At 37.5% G+C, this 21,870-nt stretch overlaps 1 protein-coding gene across 1 annotated transcript in view; it reads right to left on the bottom strand.

Annotated features, from left to right (window-relative positions):
* Nucleotides 1–5,096: 5,096 nt before the first annotated feature.
* Nucleotides 5,097–21,870, bottom strand: part of VPS50 (VPS50 subunit of EARP/GARPII complex) — a 90,494-nt gene continuing 73,720 nt past the window's right edge. Inside the window, exons 23-28 of the mRNA XM_015811571.1 lie at nucleotides 14,710–14,858; nucleotides 13,532–13,628; nucleotides 13,191–13,349; nucleotides 9,989–10,110; nucleotides 8,785–8,974; nucleotides 5,097–5,879 (exon numbers count right to left, since the gene is read on the bottom strand). Of these exons, the coding sequence (XP_015667057.1) occupies nucleotides 5,760–5,879; nucleotides 8,785–8,974; nucleotides 9,989–10,110; nucleotides 13,191–13,349; nucleotides 13,532–13,628; nucleotides 14,710–14,858 (837 nt within the window). The 3' untranslated portion in view covers nucleotides 5,097–5,759. The remainder of the gene's footprint in view (nucleotides 5,880–8,784; nucleotides 8,975–9,988; nucleotides 10,111–13,190; nucleotides 13,350–13,531; nucleotides 13,629–14,709; nucleotides 14,859–21,870) is intronic.

Raw genomic sequence — 21,870 nt, 5'->3', positions numbered from 1 at the left:
GGAACAACCTGCCTCCAGAGGTGGTGAATGTTCCAACACTGGAAGTTTTAAAGAGACTGGACAGCCATTTGTCTGAAATGGTATAGGGCTTCCTGCCTGAGCAGGGGATTGGACCAGATGACCTCCATGGTCCCTTCCAACTTTATTATTATTATAATAATAGAAAGCTGTCATGATCTATCCTGATCTAGATACAACCTCATCTCAAATGTGAGGGTTCATCTCTCAGAATTCTGTAAAGACTATCTTTGTGGAGTGCCAATGCTGGCTGACTTAACATATATAAATTTTCTGCTCAACAAGTGGAATGTTTGCCAGTCCAGGAAAACTAAATAGATGTGACCAATTATGTCTCAGTTTATTATCCTAGTATAGCCTTCAATACAATACTAATCCATTTTATATAGGCCAAGGCCGTGAAAATTTAATTTGCAGCAATCTCAATCAGCACAGCCAGTGGTAAGGGATGCTAGGGGCTGTCCTCCAGTTAGCTAATCCACCTATAAATAGATGCAGTCAGTGGCTGGTGAACACATTGTGCTAAGCTAAAATTAGGCACATTATGGATTACTGTAATATATGAACCAGCAGTACCCCTAAAACACAAAATGCTTAACAGAATAACAGAGTTGGAAGGGACCTTGGGGGTCTTCTAGTCCAACCCCCAGCTCAGGCAGGAGATATTCTACCATCCCAGACAAATTGCTGTCCTATCTCTTCTTAAAAGCCTCCAGTGTTGGAGCACCCACAACCTCTGGTGGCAAGCTGTTCCACTGGTTAATTGTCAGGAAATTTCTCCTTAGTTCTAGGTTGCTTCTCTCCTTGATTAGTTTCCATCTGTTGCTTCTTGTCCTGATTTCAGGTGCTTTAACAGAAAAACAGAGTTAGGAGAGACCTTGGAGGTCTTCTAGTCCAACCCCCTTCTTGCCCCTTTGGAGAATAGGTTGACCCCAGTGGTGGGATTCAGCCGGTTCACACCACTTCGGCAGAACCGGCAGCTAATTTTTTGTTGCCCAGGCCCAGAATGGACTTCCGGAAGTGGCATCCACAGAGAGAACTGTTCACATATTGGAATCCCACCATTGGTTGACCCCTCTTCTTTATGGCTGTCCCTCAAATATTGGAACATTGCTATCATGTCACCCCTAGTCCTTCTCTTTATTAGAATAGAATAGAATAGAATAGAATAGAATAGAATAGGAATAGAATAGAGTTGGAAGGGACCTTGGAAGTCTTCTAGTCCAGCCCCTGCTCAAACAGGAGAACCTATAACATCTCAGACAAGTGACTGTCTAGCCTCTTTTTAAAAATCTCCAGTGATGGAGCACCCACGATTTCTGGTTAATTGTCCTCACTGTCAGGAAGTTTCTCCTTAATTCCAGGTAGCTTCTCTCTTAGTCAGTTTCCAACCATTGTTTCTTGTCCTGCCTCTGGTGCTTTGGTGAATAATGTGATCCCCTCTTCTTTGTGGCAGCCCCTCAAATACTGGAATATTGCTATCATGTCTCCCCTATTTCTTCTTTTCTTTAGACTAGCCAAACCCAAGTCCCGCAGCTGTTCTTCGTATATTTTGGTCTTCAGGTCTTTGATCATCTTAGTTGCTCTTCTCTGATTGGACATCTTTTTTGTGATATGGTGACCAAAATTGGCTGCACTATTCCAGGTGTGTTCTTACTAGGGTTTTATAAAGTGGTACTAATACCTCATCCTGGTCAAGTTATTTACCTTCATGAGAGCAATTCTGACTAATAAACAAGCTTCAAGAAGAGCTTCATTTTCATTTCCATACCTGCCATATTAGATTTTGACTCTGCAGCTACTGCTGGTATGTACCCAATTCAAATCCTAAGAAATAGGAATTTTGCATAAATCAGCTGCTGCTTTGTATATATATTATTCTAACAGAAAAGAAGCAGTCCCTCGTATAACTAGACTTCATGCTACAAATATTTCAAAACAGTTCATTGATCTAACCTTCAGCGGACCAGGATACCTTCGAGACCGCCTTCTGCCACAGATTACCTCCCATCGGCCAGTACGCTCCCACAGGGTGGGTCTCCTCAGGGTGCCGTCGGCCAGACAGTGCCGGCTGGTGACCCCAAGGGGGAGGGCCTTCTCTGTGGGAGCTCCCACCCTCTGGAATGAGCTGCCCCCAGAGATCAGGGTGATCCCTGATNGGGACTGGCCTAGGGTAATTTTTAAGAGGGGTTTTTAGAGGGGTTTTTAATTATATTTTAAATTAGACAAGTTAAATATTTCATTTTAATTAATTTTAAATTTTGTGATGTTATTGGTGTTTTTAATTGATTGTCAGCCGCCCTGAGTCCGCAAGGAGAAGGGCGGGATATAAATTCGAACAATAAATAAATAAATAAACCAAAATAAATCTAATTATGTACTGGGCTTAATTACCTCATCCAAGTCATGGGGGCATAATTAATTCATCCCTTGTTACACCTTAGGCATACCATATGTGGACTATAAATATCTGGAAAACTGTTAGATAGCAGCAAAAAGATACAGAAAATTAAAATTCAGATTCCAGCTAATGATCATTGGGTTTTTATAGCCTATTCATTGTACACCTAGCAATCCACCAAGAGAGGAGAGAGTGGCATAAAAGTACTGGGAGAGCTTTGGGAGCTACTGCACTCTCTCCAATCTGGATTGATTGCAGAGCAACACAGGTAACCCATCCAAAGGATGAGTGATGTATTTCACTCAAACACAACTAGCGATAAAGTCAAATAGATAAGCACTCTTAGCAGAATCTGTTATAGTTCCAAATAGGTGAGACAAGGGAATGCTGCCAGCAACTAGCTCTCCATGCATTTTGTCCTCTCTATAAAGCCTTGGAGGTGTTGCTCTATGACTTCTCTACAAGGCAGAGAATTTCTGAACAGGTTCTCTAACAGCATCCCCTCCCCCTTCCTTCACTGTTCGGAATACGTTATCAAATTCATGAATACATCTGAAATAGGGGAAAAAAAAACCATGAGTAATACAACACCCTGTGGAATGAACTTCCCCCAGAGATCCGGATTATTCCGGATCTCCCCTCCTTCCGCCGTGCCCTCAAGACATGGCTTTTCCATCAAGCGGGATTGGCCTAGGGGGGGGATTGTATAGGGATTTTAATAGGGATTTTATAACTTTTCTAAAAATAACAGGCTTATTTAATATATATTTTAATTGTTTTTAGATATNCGTTTTTATTGCCTGTAAGCCGCCCTGAGTCCTTCGGGAGAAGGGCGGGGTATAAATTATAATAATAATAATAATAATAATAATAATAATAATAATAATAATAATAATAATAATAATAATAATAATAATAATAATAATAATAATAATAACAGAACCTGCAAAAATATGAGGTTGATGTTTCACCTGACATCTCCCTGATCAATTGGTAGGATCAGTTCCAGCAGCTGCTTGCTCACCTAGGCATCCTCACAAACATTATTCCTGCTGATGGTGTAGTGACTTAGGATCAGAGAATGAAATCATTATTGTTGTCTAATATCTGTCTGTTGTATGTTGGGGGGGGGAGGAGAGGTCCTCGGTGCTCTTTAATGTCTGTTGTATGTTTGTATTTGTTTTCTATGTACATAACTTCTCCTTGCTAATCCATCCCACTGCTATCTTTATGACCAACGGAAGGGAACATTATGAAGCCATACCAGGATGTGACAAAGACTGATGGTATATCGAAAACAGAACTAAGGATAAAAATTGGCAACTTTCCCCAGCAAGTATGGTTGTGTAATACCAGAACCACCAATGACCTATTATTGGTAGCCTGGGACAGGCTAGTTTATTGGTAGGCTAGTTGTTTGAAATAATGTGGCTGAAGTATAGATCATAATCCTCTTTTTTATACTATAAACTAGAATTTTCATTAATTTCACTTTTCTATAACAGAATGACTCCAAAACAAGTCATGAGGTTTGAGAATATAAATTTTGTAATACCTATATTAGTTCAGAGTGAGATGCAAAGAGTTATAGCTTTTTTAAAAAAATGCTTTGAATGAAACAATGCCTGGAGAAATTTATTCTACTAGTCACTTTTCCTTTGAGTTGTAGGACAATAAAGCCATTAAGTTAGTCGTTCCACTAGCAAGTTAGTCTTACTTATTTTTTACATTTTCCATGTGACCACTGGAAGCATGGAAACTACTAAATAAGCATCTGCTTGAAATTGTTGACAAGTTTAAGGCAACACCTCACATAAAACAGGATTTATTTCATATTATAGCAAACTAAATGATTTTGAAGATATATAACGTTACACAATAATCTGCTAAAAACTGGGCCATGTGGTCTTTAATATTTTCATAAATGACCTGAATGAGAGGATTGAAGGAACACTCCCATCTGTAGATGACACGAGGCCGGGAAGAATTGCTAACACTTGGAAGTTATTCTACATAGCACCTGAGATGAAGCAATGGGTGGAACCTTGTCAAAGGGAGATCCAATCTGGAATTAAGAAGAACTTTCCTGATAGTAAGAATTATTAAATAATGTTGCCAAATTTTAAAAACACTGTTCTAAGTAGAATGAAGTAAATTTTGAATTTGAGAGAAATTCAGTACCTACAACCAATCATTTCCATCCAGAAATTCCCCAGCCCCAGTTTTGTATCTTGTTTTTTCAGTGTGTGGTAGTTATAAGAATTATAGTTCAGTTGTAGGTTAGAAAAGCTATATGAAAAACAGAATGAAGCTCCTTAATTTTAAGAGCATGCAAACAAGAGATTTTCAGGAGATAATCCTTCATCTAGTCAATCATTGAATTTTTCAGGAGCATTATCCTATTTTGATTGTGGCTCTTTTACTCATTTTTGAAGATGAAATAGTTTCAGAAGAGGGGCAAAGGAGGCATTAAATTAATTACCTTTATTATCTTTAAAATGAAGACTCAGCAACATTTGAAATCCAGATAAAATTCTATTGCAGAGGTATTTTGTGAATACATCTGGTGATAAGATTGAGTCAATTGCTCTTTTCATCTCATGTAGCCCACTTATAACAGAATGCCATGGGAGCAGATCTATTGCATAAGCTGCCAACAACAGATTCCAAAGCACCATTTCCTAGTATTCAGTGTTTATTATTTTGCCATAATTCCTAGTCAATTCCTTTTACAAGATAGGATTCATTCTGAAATGAATTTGCACTTAAAGGTATTTAAAAAAAAAACAACTAACAGTATTAAGCATTGCACATTTTTAAAGGACATGCACAATTCATAATCTCGATACAAGATTTTCTTTTTTATTTTCACTCATACCATTTTCTCAGCATGGAAGAGAGAACTACCTAGGAACCCTTTGGCAAAAAAAAAAAAAGACAAAAAATACCAAAAAATCCCAAAACCCCTCAGAACCCCAACAAAAAACCCACCAATGAAATATATTATTTTAGCTTTCTTATTATTTTCTTATTCTGATTTTATGTGTGTATGTGTAAACATATGCATACACAAACATGCACACAACACACACATACATACAAACACAAATTTAACTCATCATGAAAGAAAGCATACTGCCAAAGTGGCAGTGGGAGTAGAAGGGCTGAGAAGACCACGCACTGATTTCAAATGTCTTTGGAGATAGTCAGAAAAGGATGCCCACTTTCTCCATTTAGCCAAACTTCACCTGTAGTTCCATGAGCTATTTCTTCATGTTTCACATGGTCAAATAATAACACAGGCACACAAAAAAATTCACAAGACTGGATGGTCTTTAAATTATCTTTTAGGCCTATCTAGGTCATCAATAGCTGCTAATAGTTTCTGCTTAGCTTTTTTGTTGATGTGCGTTCCCAGACAAACATTCACCAAATTGGTCAGTTGCTTGGTGGAATATTCCTGTCCAAAGTAAAGAAATCACAGTTTAGTTTCCAGCAAACAGAATGTAAGTGCCAAGAAAAAAACACTTGTTATAGCAAAAAAGTATATTTTTCACTCCAAACTGCCATTTTGGAAGAAATACTGAACAAGGGCTGAGGTGAGTATTGTTTTTGGTACAAACCTCTGAAAAAAAAAAGCAGTACAAGGGTAGCAGCTTGAATAGGAGCTGCTTAGAGTTTTAGTGAAATGTTGGACAGCATGAAATTCTTAAAATTTGTTTTCCACTCCTCATGGAAAAACATGTAAGATTGGCTTACGACTCAGAGGTACTACAAAAACAAAGTTTCAATAAATCTTCTGTTCACATTTCCAATTTAGTTCTGCCAAACGGATTAGACGCAGAGGTCCCCAACCTATGGGCCGCGGCCCACTACCGGGCTGCGGCCTCTTGGCCACTGGGCCGTGTAGGAGTGGCTGGCCAGTGCATGTGTGTGCATGCTTACCCCCCTTGCACCGGCGCTAGCCGAGCTGTGAGCCTTGCGCCGGTGCTAGAAGCCCATTTGTGGAGTGCATGTGCTCCCAGGCTTGTTTGCGTGCACACACACGCAGCCACATTTGTGTGTGTCTGTGTATGCATGCGCGCATAAAGGTGCCTATCCCTCCCTTTCCCACTGGGCCACTAACCCAGAAAGGTTGAGGACCCCTGGATTAGAGAACAAATTAGCAATGCTGAATCTGATCAAAAGAAACGGACCGTGAGGTATACAATGAATTATTTCAATCCTATAAAAAGAATTTTAAAGATGTGCCATGACACCCACTGCTTATTTAAAGGGCACTATCTTGCCGCTTAAATATTGCAAGATCATTTGATTATTTCAAACAGATTTTTTGAGGTGAAACAGTAAGAGAAGCAAGAAAAGTAAATATCTAACTAGGCTGATAGCAATCCAGAATTATCACTTAAGTATGTTCAACTGCAATCATAAGCAGCTGCAAGACTCTGCTGATAAAACCAGGTAAGATTTTAACTTTATTGTTTACAAACTCAAGTAATCATAAATGCTCTGACAAAATTAGCCAAAAGAAAAAAAGAAGAAAAAGAGTAATTTTTAAGAGAACTATTAAAGTTCTGGTACTGATTACTTGTTTGGAAACAGGCTGAAGAATTTGTGGATGAAATGCAGTGGAAAAAAAACAAAGGCTCTAAAGGTTTTTTTTGGTTTTATTACCCAAAGTTTTTTTTTTAATTGCCAACAATAATCACCAAAATTTAAAGCTTATTATTTTTCTTTAGATTATTAATTGATGAGCATTAATGTGTTTGCACAAAGTTTCTTATGGATATCTTGCTAAATGAGAAAAGCTGAATACATTTCTGGCTCAAAGAATATATTTTGTTTCTAGAACATCTTAGTTGCATCATCTAATCACCCAGAAACTTTTATGAACTGACAGCTATAGTGCTCCAATTTTAGCACATTATCAGGGAGGAAAACATTGTATTTCTTGTTATTATTGTTCATCTTAATGTATCTTTTTACTGGAACTATTGTACTGGGGACATTTTCTATTTTTTGGGGATAACTTTCTGTTGACCACATAACAAAATGTGGAGACTGCATACTAATGTTTCTAAATGTAAGATCATGCACTTGGGGAAAAAGAATTCTCTGGCAGGGTACAGTATTAAGGGTACCATGTTAGCCAGAACAATAGAAGAAAAGGATTTAGGTATACTGATAGGAGATGACTGCAAAATGAGTGTGGCCAGGCAGCTGTGAGGGCAAACAAAATTCCAGGATGCATCACTACAGGGATCCCCAGCAGAAAAAAGGAAGTCCTAATCCTGCTACATAAGGCTTTAGGCAGAGCCCATTTGTAATATTGTATCCAATTCTTAAAAAAAGATGATAAGATCTGATCAAAGAGAGAAGCAACCTGGAATTAAGGAGAAACTTCCTGACAGTGAGGGACAATTAACCAGTGGAACAACCTGTCTCCAGAAGCTGTGGGCGCTCCATAATTGGAGATTTTTAAAAAGAGGCTAGACAGTCACTTGTCTGAGATGGTATAGGTTCTCCTGCTTGAGCAGGGGGCTGGACTAGAAGGCCTCCAAGGTCCTTTCCAGATCTATTCTATTCTCTATTCTATTCTAATTAGATTGAATGAGTCCAGAGGCGGCAATAAAAATGGTGCAAGTTCGGCGGGACAAAACCTATCAGGAAAGATTGAAGAAAGTGAATATGTACAGCTTGAAAGACATAAAGGATAGGGGGGGACATGACTGAAACCTTTAAATATATTAAGAATGTGAATAAGATTCTAGAAGACCAGTATTTTCAATATTATATATACTTCAATATTAAGCAAAAATCAAGAACAAGGGGACATAATCTCAAACTGACAGAAGGAAAGTTCAAAGGTAATGTTAGAAAATATCTACTTCACAGAAAGAGTAGTAGAAGAACCTTGGAACCAACTTCCAGATGAGGTAACTGAGTTTAAACATGCTTGGGATAAAGTCATCCCATTATCTGACAAAAATTAAAAAATTAAATAAGAAAACAAAACAAAAAAAATTCAAAAAGCAGACTTGATGGACCACTATGTCTTTTTTTCTGCCATCAGTTTTCTATGTTTCTATTTAGGCATAATTTAGCAGCTGTAGAACACCATTAAGTTGGCCATTAAGTTCAACAGAGAAAATCAAATTGAAAAGGCTGCCAAGCAGGCAATGGATGCACCACATCAGTACAGAGTATGATCTTTTTAGTTAACAAAGTAAAATGAACAGTCATGAGAGTCTCTTTCATATTTAAATATTAGCAAAGAACCAATTATTTGGGCTCACAGCATATCAATATAATCTTCTCCCCCACCAGATCCAATCCAATGAGAAAACCTAAAAATCAGTTCTTACTCTGTGTTCCTTGATCCAACGTTCCATGTCATTTTCAGTCAAATAGTAAGCTTTAATATAGGTCTCCACAAATTCCTTGTCTGGAATAGGCCTAATATCTGTGAGTTTCTCCAGCTTCATTAAAAACTGTTGAAAATCCAATTGCATCAGAGCACGACCTTCATTGCTACACTTCTTGACATTTGCATAACTAGATAGATAAGCAAGAGATAAGAAGTCTGGTTCAGTGCTTTAATTCTGATTTTCTGAAGATTGTGGTTGAATTACAATAGGAAATAGCAAAAAGGTTATCCACGAACTCAAGATTACTACAAATGGCCAGTGTTTAGCAACTGTTTGAAGTTATAACAGACCTCCCCAGAGCTACTTATGATCCGTTTTGAAGCTCTGACAGCTGCCCCCCACTTGAAGCCAGGAGATCCCATTTTGAATAGTTGGCAAGTGGCTTGCACGTATAACCATTTGCACATCATCACAATTTTTGGCATTTTTCCCTATTTCCATGGTTTACTTCTGATTTCCAGCAAAAAATACTCATTGGAGAAAATGGGTACTTTAACAACTGCCATGTCTATTTAACAACCACAGCGAACAAGGTTGTTTAATTAGCATGGTCACACAATGATCCCCTTAACAAGCATCCTAACTTATGACCATATTTCCAGGCTCAATTACTATGGTAACTCGAGGACTAGTTAGAATGGCAGCTATTACTTCTGAACATACATACAAGGAAGTGATTTTTGAAATGCATCTAAACATTTTAATCAACATGCATTCTAAAATATACTATTAGAATTACTCCAAGGGGTTGCAACAGCTGCTCTTCTCTGCATAGAAGTGTTATTCACTAATAAATAAAATCTTTACATATATATCCAAGTTCTATGCTCAGCTGAATTCGGCAATTTAAGTTCCCATAAGACATATGGCAGTCAGTTTGCAAGTATATTATAATTATAAAATGAACAAAATTCTAATATCGCTTATCTCAAGACTACACTCGAATTAATTAAGTCTGCAATGCCATATTTTTGATCAAGGGTGGGCAACATTAGGTAACTGGAGGTTATGATTATCATAAGACTAGAAGAGAAAGAGAGATAGGATTTTGGGGAGGAATGCATTATATGAATAAAGAACTTTACAAGTCCAACCATGAGTTTAATGTTCATTTCAAAAAGACTATCCAAATAGCACTTACCCTTCTACAATTGTTCTATTGGCTAACCGTATACAGTGTTCCCAAAGAATATTTGAAACTGGCAATGGAATACGAACTCTCTTTGACACTTCATTCATCCTCTTGTTAAACTGTTCAAATTCCTAAATCATATAAAATTTATATAATGTATAAATTATTAAAAGATGATGAAATGTAAATGCCAATAAAAATACAGTTAATCAGAAAATATGCAAACATACAAACAAAAATTACACGAACTGACAGACAGTTGATGGGCATTCTATAGCAGCTTTTCCCAACTGGCTCCTCTTCTTATTTATAAGAAATAAAATTTCCTGTATTCCTGACAGCAATATTTTAGATTCAAGAGTTGAAGTTACAATACACCTCAAGACTAAGTTTGAAAAGGCTGACTCCAAATACTATCATCTCTTTGTGTATCTCAGTTCTCATTGAATTAATCTATTTCTAGATAAGGTTAGTAATGGTCATGAAGAAAAATTGTTTTATGATGTATTAACTGCTGATCATATGTGTATGGAAACATCCTGGTCACATAACTGATGAAATCAATTACATCTAAGTAGACTACACCAAATGCATCAAGATGTTAAATGCAAATTCTACGGACCTAGAGTTGCTCATAGTTTATTTACCTATTTATTTACTACAGTGTATCAAGGTAATAATTTAACAGCTTGTATAATATGAGGTGTATGATGTAATGATGGAAATGATTCAGCAGAGTCTATGTCCCTTTAAGAGCCAGTTGAGTCTGTGTCCCTTTAAGAGTCTTTGTATAAAAGGGAAGGCTCTGCTGCTGTGTTCTCTCTCTTCTGTTTTCCTGCTGTAACTGCTGTATGTTGGAGACTGCTGTATTAATACGTGTATATATATTGTTCCTGGTGTATGATATTGTAGATACTGTAAGATAAACCACCATATAATATAGACCACTGTTTACTGTGTTTACTCCTGGGTTATCTCAGCACAATAAGACTGAGCATGCACTGACACAGTGTATGGCTGCTTAATCCAACAAGGCTTAAAGCTTTTTGCTGAAAATACAATATTAAAATATGAACAATAACAAAATGATTGCAACCTAAAAAATAGCTAGAACATCCAAGCCCATTACAGAAGGCCTTGATTATCACAGGGCAGATCCTGAAAATGCCAGGATTTAATGGCTTTTGAAGAGACCAATAGGGTAAGATCCAATCTGATCTCAAAGCTACTGTCCCATATTAAATTTTGCAAAATGTGTATTTATATTTGCTAACCATTTTTATATTATAAATAGGAATCCAATAGAATAGATTATTTGTAGTTCAGGGTTGAACTGTGGGGTCCTTGGTGAACTCTTAATTTGGTTGTTTTCTTGCAGATGTTTCATTACCAAACTAGATAATTTCATCAGTGGTAGTAGGGAGTGGGTTTGTTCTCATTTTATATTTTAATGGTTTGCCCTGTCAGTGTTGGCGGGAGTGATCTTGGTGATTCTTTGATTGGGTTGTTGTTTATTGTTGTTAGTTCCTTGATTGAGGTATTTTTGTTTCTTGATTATTGGTTTAATGTTAATCTTGGTGCTCATCTCTACTCATCTGGATATGATTGCTGATGAGGTGTTGGGGTTTTTTATATTTTTTCTGGCTCTTTTGAATGGTATATATATGTTGTTTATGTCTATGTGCCCATTGATGGCCTATTTGTCAGAGAGCTAGGTTTCCAGGAATACTCTAGTGTTTTTGGACTTGGCTTGGTTTAAGTTGCTCACAATTTCCAGCTGAAACTATGGTTGAGTCTGTTTATGTGTTGTAAAATTAAGGAGTTATCATCAGGTCTTCTGCTAGTTGGTGTTAATGGATACACTCTGTTAGTCTTCTGCCTGTTTGCCCTACACCACGGGTGTCAAACTGCTGGCCTGCGGGCCGGACGCATCACAAGGAAACCGCGCCCACCTCATTGCCGGCAATGGAGAAAAAGCTCCAATATGTCTTGCGACATCACGTGACGTCGCAAGTTTGATATGTCTGCCCTATACAGTAGCTGTTACAAATTTACACTGTATGTTGTTAGATAATTCCTGTTTTTTCCCCTCTGGGGCTGATAGGTCATTTAGTTTATTTAAGATGTTTTGAAGGGCTTTAGATAATTTGTGTGCTATGGTGCCATGTGTTTGTAATAGGAATCCAAATAATATTGTAGCTACTCTCACCTAATGATATTTTATTATTATTTTAGTTCTTGGTGTGAGCTCTTTCTTCTTCCTTATGGATTTGTCTAAATATGTAGAGGACTTCAAACATAATGGAAAACCAGACAAGCGTATCATCTTCTTCTCTATTCTCTCCAACCTTTCAACTGAAAGATCAAAAAGGCAGCTAAACCTATCATTCAGACAAGTACATATCCTGAAATCCTCCTTTATTTATGTCCCAGATTATGTAGAAAACTGTACTTATATTTATGTTAACAGAGCTACAACTTCCTTTCAATGTTCCAGTTGAATACAGAAGTGGGTTGAATACACACAGCATTCTCCACCCTAGTGTGAAACTCTCAGAACATTCATGCAAACAACAGGGGAAACATTCACTGGGAATAAAAGCTTATTTGGTACTATAAATTATGAATGGAGGAACATACGGCAGACAGAAAGCCAGCTTTCACTGGTTATTTGGCAAATTAAAGTCCATGCCTTTTAGCCAAGCAATGCAAACAGAAAGGTACAGAAACACTATAGACACATGCATATTTATTTTTCAGTAATCAAAATCACAATTAGGACTTTTAAGTAAGCATGCAAATAATTCTTTAACAGACTCATAGAAACCTATGCTGAAATGGACAGTCAAAAAGGAAACTGCAATAGACTGACTTCAGTAGAAATTGGTATGGTATGTCTTTTTCTCTATACTATTATATGGGACCATATCTTGGTACTTCTAATTTAAAAAAATTAACAATACCTCTCTTAAGGATGTATAGATTCATAGACTGAACATTGGTGAGAATCTTTCCTTATGTTGATATATTATTTAAACATGGATAGACAAAAATGTGACTTTTTTGCTATGATAAGAACCGAAGCAAACTGAAGGAATCAAATTATTGAAGGAAGGACTTATTGCTCTCAACATGGAACAAAGCTATTATATTAATAACTTATCTCTTAGTTAGGAACATTTAAGTGTGAAGCAATTAAAAATATACTTACTTTTAAGAGTGAATCGACATAAATATTGTGTTGTGACATGATTTCTTTCACATCCCACTTCACATTTGCCATCAGAAGTAACATCTGTTCATAATCAATTGCTTTAGCAGCTACAATCCAGTATATAGGTTTACGTAGTTCACTGGCTGTTGAAACTGTCTGAAACACAAAGTTAAACAACATTTTTTTCAAATGGTATTGCAGTAATTACATTAAGAACCAGAATGCATTAAGTAAATGGCACTAATTATTGTTAGGCATCTGAAGGTGTTTGTTTACAAAAGCAACAAATAACGCTTTCAAAATTACAAAAAAAAAATAACTGTATTCAGAATCCTGACCTGTGAATAGAACTGTTGTAGAAAAGGCTTCTTGGCTGGAGGCATTACAGCATCAAGATGGGACTGGAGGAACTCAAATTGTTCAGCCAAAAATACTCTAAAAAACAAAACAGAGGTGGGGTGGGGTTGGGTTTTTTAAATTGGGTTTTATTATATGATGGATTTTTAATTTTTTTTAAGTTGCCTTGAATCACCAAGTGTGAATTGGGTAGCTATATAAATTTGCTTAATTAATTAATTAATACAGAAAAGTTACTAAGATCAAAGTCTCACTGTTTTGCACCTCACAGATAATGGGCCTACAGAACGGATGCCTATCAATACTATATCTACAGTTACTTACTTACTTACTTGTTCAAAACATTTATATGGCCGCCCATCTTAACCAACTCTGGGCTTACAAAAACCATAACACAATCATAAATCAATAAAGCAAAAAAACAAAAACCGTGTGCTGTAGTCATTTCCCTTGAGATGCCCCACAGCAGATTATATTACTTTCCTTCCAGGCCTTTTACCTTTACAATCCCAGCACCTCGCTGAAAAAGCTACATCTTAACACCCTTTGAAAGGTTAAAAGGAAGGGGGGCTGTCAAATCGCTGGCAGGAGGGTATTTCACAAGGTAGGGGCTGCCATGAAAAAGGCAGCCATCTTAGGTCCCACTAGATGGCAAGATTTCAGGGAGGGGATCATAAACATGCCCATCCTATCTGATCTAGTAGAACAAGTGGATAATCTTAGAGAAAGGCAGTCCTGCAAATAACTGGGTTCCATACCAAATAGGCCTTCAAAGGCAATAACCAGCACCTTGAATTGCACCCAGTAGAAAACTAGGAGCCAGTGAAGCTTGCACAACAAAGGTTTAACATGGGCAAATCTATGGATACCCAATACGGTGTGCACCACTGTGCTCTGGATCAGGTGTAAACTTTTAAATGGTCTTGAAGGGCCATTTTCAATCAAATTGAAAAACAAGTGGCTGTACGCTAACATTCTCCATCTCTGGTATCTTTCAGGTATAGGGACTTTTTGTGAGGTGGATCAGGAAGATGTTGGCTGACTTTACTTTGTCCTGCTGCAGTTTTACTTATTAACAGATGCCTAAGTTAATTTGTAATATCTTTTGCAATTGATTTTAAGAAGCAGAAAGAAACACTGTTGAGGATTCTTAACATACAAGGATTCTGTGGCTACCACTCTCTCTGCCAAGCCATAGAGACTGTTGCTGGATGTCAAGATTACAAGATGACTTAGATGTGGCATTGGAACCTTTTCCTTTCTTTCTTCAACAGCAGTTAGTGTTCCAGCAGCATCAGAGGAGACATCCTGCAAAAGAAGTAAGGGTAGGAGAGGATGGGAAAGAAATTACATTGACTGAAAATACAATAAAATGAACTTAATTAAGGCAATATTCAGATAATATGAAGACAATCATCTATACTCTTCAGTAGTCCTGAGCTACAGTAGCATAATTAATAATATAGTTATAGTTTCCAGGGCATAAGCTAGCATATTTACTTCTTCTGATAGAAACCTAATTTCTTAATTTAATTTAATGACAATAAAGATATTCTATTCTATTCTAAACTTCACATTATATACAGTATTTTCAGCTCTGAAAGTTCATTTATGAATAACAATGGTAACATCTTCTAATCTATGATTCTGATGCATTTTATGAGCATAGTATATAGAAATTTTGTTTCTAGCAGTAACAATCTGGTTTTGTTAAGTAGGATGTGCCTTTTTTCTCTGAGGCCATCTTTATATAGTATTTCAGTGAGGGTCACAAGAACGTAATTGTAATTTATACATCACTGTCCTTAGGAACTCCTTTATTGATCTAAAAAAATTAATGCACTTTTAGGGATGATTCAATTCCTATGCTCAAATTAGATGTATCAGCCAGGGTTGCAGAAAGAAAAGCTTTAGGAAAAAATAATGCTCTCTTATAAAATATTTGCAATATTCTAGATAATTGAAAATATAACCTATACTATATGCAATGTAGGAAGATTCTGAAAAGTCAGTTTTCATCATCTATACCGGTGGTGGCGAACCTATGGCACGGGTGTCAGAGGCGGCATTCGGAGCCTTCTCTGTGGGCACATGTGCCGTTGCCGTTCCCCAGCCTCGCCTCCCCCCGCGACCCCCTCTCCAGCAGCCCCACTGAAGGAGAGTCGCCCATGAGCGTGGCCCACACGGAGCAGCGCAGCCAAGGACATGGCAGCCAGGCAGCGTAGACAAGACTCTGCCCTTACACCCCATCGTGCACAGTTGATGCTGCAGGGCGCGGGCAGAGGGTGTGACTGCCATAGCGCTGCTGGGCTGCCTGGGCGATCTACAGCGGGCCCTGGATGCAGTGAGTGACCCTGTGGGCAGGTGGGACAGGGGATGAGGGGGCGGAGTGGGGGCGGGGCAGGGGGGTGGAATGGGAGCGGGGCCAGTTTTCGGGCACTCGGTCTCTAAAAGGTTTGCCATCACTGATCTATACTGACAATTAAATGGAAACACAGTTCATATTCAGAAGTATGAGTTAGGCTGCAACAGGAAACTTGAGAGTTATAGTGCACTCCCTTTCACTGAACATGTTTAAGTGGAGTCTAGATAGTCATCTATTGGAGTTTGGGTGCCTGCAGTGAATAAAAGGGTTGGATTTGATGGTCTAAATGGCCCAACTTTACAATGTTAAAGATTTTTTTTCCCAGTGCACTGCTGGGAAAGACTCTCTCATCTCACTTTGCATGAAAAGGGCTGCTTTGAACAAAGCCAAATTGGAGGATGCCAAATTATTGGTTGGGTAATTCCTCACTAATGGGATTTGGCATTTGGAATTATTTGAAACCATAAACATGCAGTAAATAAAGCACTATAAACTTTAATTCAAAGCACAAGCAGTATAAAATGTTGTAACTTGGAGGTTACATGATAGTTCAGAAATATTTTCATCCTTTCATCAGTACTGAAGTGCTTTTCTTTGTGCTTGTTTTGTTGCTGTTTGTTTTTCAATCTCACTGAAAGAGGCAAAACTGTTCACTTATTTGCAGAGAGGACAATGATTTCTGAACTGGCACCAATTGTCTTCTCGGAAATCATCACAGACATAATTGTCCCTAGTAAGTACTATAACAAAATCATTCCACACTATGTGATTCATAATCAGTCAAGAATCCTCATGTTACCAATCGAAGTGGGTAAAGCCACAAAATTTGGAAGAAGAAAATTAAGAAGAAATTTGTTATCAGGGCACAAAAAAAGAGAAGGAAAAATCTGTGAATAAAAGAAAAATGGTCACATCTCAAACAATTTAGGGTTTTTTGATTCAACATGCTAGCCCTTAGAAAGTCCTGCTTTTGCTCCAAATATCTGAGCAGAAGGATATGTCCTGTAATCCTAGCTATGGTGTTGCAAGTCAGCATATGGGTAGGATATAAATGAAGAAAGAAGTGAATAAAATGTTCTTGTGTTCCCATCAAAACATGGTAATCCTTTGATTTAGCATACTGATCATATCCAAAAATATTTTTGACCCTTCAAGACATTTTGCTTCTTTAAAGAATCATTGTACATGCCTGTAATTTCAATCTACCAATGAAAAAGTCTTCTTTACGACATCAAAAAGCAGGTAGACACAGGGAAAAAAGCTTGAAGTCTTAAAAAGCAAAAAAGGAACAGATTGTTTCCTGGTCTCATTAATTCCCATACTCAGGAGTAAAACTTCTTTCTTTGCATTTTCTTCTTACTGCTTGGGGGGGGGGGGAGATTTTTGAGCAACTGCCAGTGCACGTTCACAAAGACATATATCAGTTCTCAATAGATTTTGCACAACCGTGTTTCTTAAATTTAGATTCCTATATAGGAGGAAGGTATCATGGACTGTTATATTAAAACATGCAATCTTTTCTACTGGACACACAAATAGACTTGTTGAACAGTTTCTTTTCCTATCTAACCATCTTAAAATGTCTCATCATCTTAATAGGCACACACACACATACACACATAGCCTACACTGGAAATACAATACCATTTTTTTCTTCAGCAACAAAAGATAAGAGGCAAACAAAGAGCCGCTTTGGTATAGTGGTTAACATGCTGACCCAGAAACCAGGAGACTGTGAATTCTAGTCTCTTCTTATGCATGAAAGTTGGTTAAATTCCTTGGGTCACTTCTCTTAGCCCAAAACTGTTGTTGTGAAGAAAATAGGAGAAGGAAGAAATATTATATATGTTGGGTTATTTATAAAAAAACAGTAAAGCAGGATAAAAATTTAATAAAATAAATAAGTAAATAAACTATTCACCCCATTCTACTCCTACTTCTTAATCTAGCAAAACCTGTCCCAGCAATGTATTAAAGATTATTATCCTAGTTTTCCATATGAAAAAATTAAGCCATGTCACAATATTCTCATTCTTGGGGGAAAAAGGCAAGTAACAGAATGAAATTAATATATAATTTGGTCTTCTATTTCTGTAACAATTTAAATTATATAAAGGGCCATTGCCTTGGTTTTGACAGGAAGAGGTAAAAAGGCATCTTTCCCTTCTCTAAATCTTTCTGTCAAATATGAAAAGAAGGCAACCCATTACCTTGCAAAATATACTCCCAATTCCAACATTTTCTAGAAAATACTTTCTCTTGTCCACACATACAAGACGTGATAAGGCTAATCAAATACACTGGACCACCAAGATAGCTTTTCAGATCCACAACAACAGCTAAAAAGCTAACACCTAAGAGCTGATTTAATTTCCATAGCTACCTTTAAAATGTTCGCTAGTAGATTTATGTGCTTATCCTTATTTATTATTGAGAAATAAATGCTGAACCTTTCCCCTGCACATATATGATCTTCATGTTTGTTTTAATTAAATTCTAAAGCAATAATTCTAAAGCAATAATATAGAGCAATGTTGAATTATTAAATGATAACTGAAAAGGGGGAAATTTTCTGTTTGCTTCTTACATAATGACTTAAGAACATGCCTTATTTAAAGCAAAATTACCCACATTAAACTTAATAGAACCATTCAAAGTCAGCACGGTGCAGGAAGTCATCTAAAATGCAGTTGGTCAAAAAGGTAACAGCTAGACGTCATTGCCAAAGAAAGATTTCTCGGAAATTAAGGAATAGAATGGATGAAGAAGATTGCTTGAAGTCTTAGACCTTTCATATAAACAAATTATCTTTAAAAGCTTGAAAAGTAGTTGGGGCTATTTTCTGCTTATTAAAACTGGTACAGTACACAGATTAGAAACTGAGAACTCATGCAAACCCTACCTGACCATTCATTAAACCTTTTAGCAAATCTGGGTGACATTTTTGGATTGTGCTTTGGTGTTGTTGTTGTTTTAGATTGACTGTAGTTACATAAAAGAGACGTACTTCTTTGTATATGATTGCTCAGGTGAAAGTATGGCTGAATACAAAGATTACCTCTAAGCAATCTTGCAGAATATAACACAATCTTTTTCAAAACTTTTATTAAAGTTATAGATTTTAAGCTTGATCATGTTACATTCACAACAAATACATGATCTGGTTTAAGTAGATGAGAACTTAATCGGTCCTTGGGCAACAATGATTTGTGTTCACCCATTCATCTATAGGAGTAGGTAACTTGTTCTGCAAGGATGAAGGAAACAACCTACCAACCATGACACTACTTCTGTCCCTTGTAAACTATGACTCAAAGAGCCTTTATGCTCAACCATTCATTTTACTTCCCTGTATATACATTTCCCACCCTGAAAAAGGAGCAGGAATGAGATCACCTGCTTTCACTCAATGTCCACTAATTCAGCAGACTCTTAAGGAAAGTTATACCTATGGCTATAATAGCATAGGCTTTCCTTCCTTGTAAAAGTATAACTGTGCAAATATATAGCTGCAAATTAAAGATGACTTATGATATAGTTTTTCACGAATGTGTTTATTAAAAGCAGACTTTCTCTATTTACCACCATTTAGAGGTTTTGAATTTAAATTCTACAAACCTAGCCACACTGGCAAAGCTACGTTTGGCTGTGAATTCTAGAAGTTTTTTAGGACATGAATCCATACTCAATACATGTGGAAGGACTCAAAACAATATAAGATTAGCATATAAAGGTTAGTATACTAAGGTTAGTATAAAATATTTCCTCTAGAGTTTTGTAAAATTTTCAGATCTCTACCTAATATGAACAATTTTTTCCTGTAAATATAAATGATCTAAGTCTATATTAGTAAACATAAATTAAATGACAACAACAAGATTTTATATCAGATGTATCAAAGCCACAGCTAATCTTTTTCTCTCTTGGGAAGTCTACTTTTCTCTCTTAGCTAGTCCAATTAACTTCTTTCATTTTTGTATGGGCTTAGAAATAAACTGTGCATGAGCAGAATGACTATATGTATATTTAGCACAAACAGACTCTGCAAATATCTTATGGAGATTATCATTTAGATGGTTTTAAAAAAAGAAGAGGATATAAAGTATACAAACTTAAGCAGCTCCTGAACGAAACACTTACCAGTTTAAAACCTTAAACTTTATTTTAGAAAATCTTTCCTAAGGAAAGCAAATCTAGATTTAAAAAGAATTCTACATCATCTTCCCTGAAAATATTTGTGCAGCTAACCTGAAGAAAAGATTGTGATGGTGAACATATATGTTACACAAGTGACATGCTATGACATTTTTAATGACACGCCAGGCCTTTGGCCCTCCGGAAGTCAGGCATAAGAGACCTCTGGAGCCTTCAAAAAGCATGTGAGAATGGGACATGCTCTTTTGGAAGCTGCAAAGCTACACAAGAACATTCTCCAGTTTCCAGGCTAAAACTGCTTAGACAGGTATTCTGAAAAATATTTACAATTTTATAAGTACGTATATATATATATATACGGTGAACAATCTTCTATAGTTTATAGAATCAACTGCAGGAACTGCCCCTGCAATTACGTTGGGGAAATAGCCAAAAGGCTCAGGACTAGGGTCCATGAACATGAACTGGCAATTAAAAGGCAGGAGCAGTGCTCACAAGTGTGGACCCACATGGCCAACCTGGACCATACATTCGATCTGAAAAACGCACAGGCCATATCTCATGAGACCACCAAGGGTGGCCGCCTTTTTAAAGAAGCCTGGCTTTCAGATGAAAACTCCATCAACTGGCACATAGACCTCCTACCAGCATACCAGACCCTTAGAAAGTGGGAGAGTCAATGTTGCAATCCACAGAGTAGATGGCCACCCCTCACGGTGCAAAAGATCATGATTTTACAAATGGGGAAACTGTGATCCCTAGGGAAGACAGCAAACCGGAAAAAGGAAAGGGGGGGCAGGGAACATTACAACGAGATAACAACAGGCAAGACTGGAGTGACAGGGCTATGGGTGAGGCAGTAACAGCTGCTATGGAAGGGGACGAGAAACTAACGATGTGTCAAGATCAGGTGTGGAAAACGAACCCACGGAAGCAGCTCGGAAGGAGAGACAAAAAAAAGGGGGGGAGAATAGTGAGCAGGAAGATCTTAACAGCTGCTCCTTGCAGGATTGGGGAGAGAGAGCTACAGGCGAGACAACGGCAGCCGTAGGGGAAGATGACTGTCCTACAGGGCGTTTGAAATGCAGTTTGAGAGATCGCTCCAAAATGAGAGGGGGGGGAGAGATAGGGGGAAGAGACAGCTTGACAGCCATCCCCCAGGCGCTTGCATGCGCGCTAGAAAAGTAATGAAGGATCTGGGCATAACCACCGGGTCCACCAACAGGCTGCCAGATGTGAATCAACTTAGCACGTTGCAGATTAATACAACTAATGGGCCGATTACGCGCTCGAGAAGCCGGGTGCAGAGACAGGTAGCTATATAGGCAAGCTTCCTAATCACCTAGCATTCCAACCCTGATAATGTCGGCAGTCAGGCCGATGAAAGCTTGGTAACTCTTTTACTTACAAACTTGTTTGTATTAAACAGGTTTGTTTTATTTTTATCCTGGTGTTCGTTTTTTCTATATTTTGTTGATATATATGTGTGTGTGTGTGTGTGTGTGTGTGTGTATTTATAATTTATTACTACTTGTTGTAAATTGTTTTGTGTGTGTGAGAGAGAGGGGGGGAAGAAAGAGAGGAGAGGGAGAGAGAGATAGATTGCAGGTGTTTTCTTAATTTTGGCATGTCAAGCTCAAGAGATTCACCATTATTGTTCTGGGATCTCAGGGAGAAAATGGTCATTCCCTTAGTCAACTCTTTATGAGGGAGGGGGATTTGCAAGGAATACTGGTCTATCCTGCTACAGTTCTTCTATTCCCTAACTTATAATAGCTTAATGAAGAGAAAAGACATGCA

Source organism: Protobothrops mucrosquamatus, unplaced genomic scaffold, assembly GCF_001527695.2.
Source record: "Protobothrops mucrosquamatus isolate PMUCROS unplaced genomic scaffold, P.Mucros_1.0 scaffold45, whole genome shotgun sequence".
NCBI classification, from domain to species: domain Eukaryota; kingdom Metazoa; phylum Chordata; class Lepidosauria; order Squamata; family Viperidae; genus Protobothrops; species Protobothrops mucrosquamatus.
Note: the sequence above shows the minus strand (reverse complement) of the source record. Positions and strands in the feature narration are given on the sequence as shown.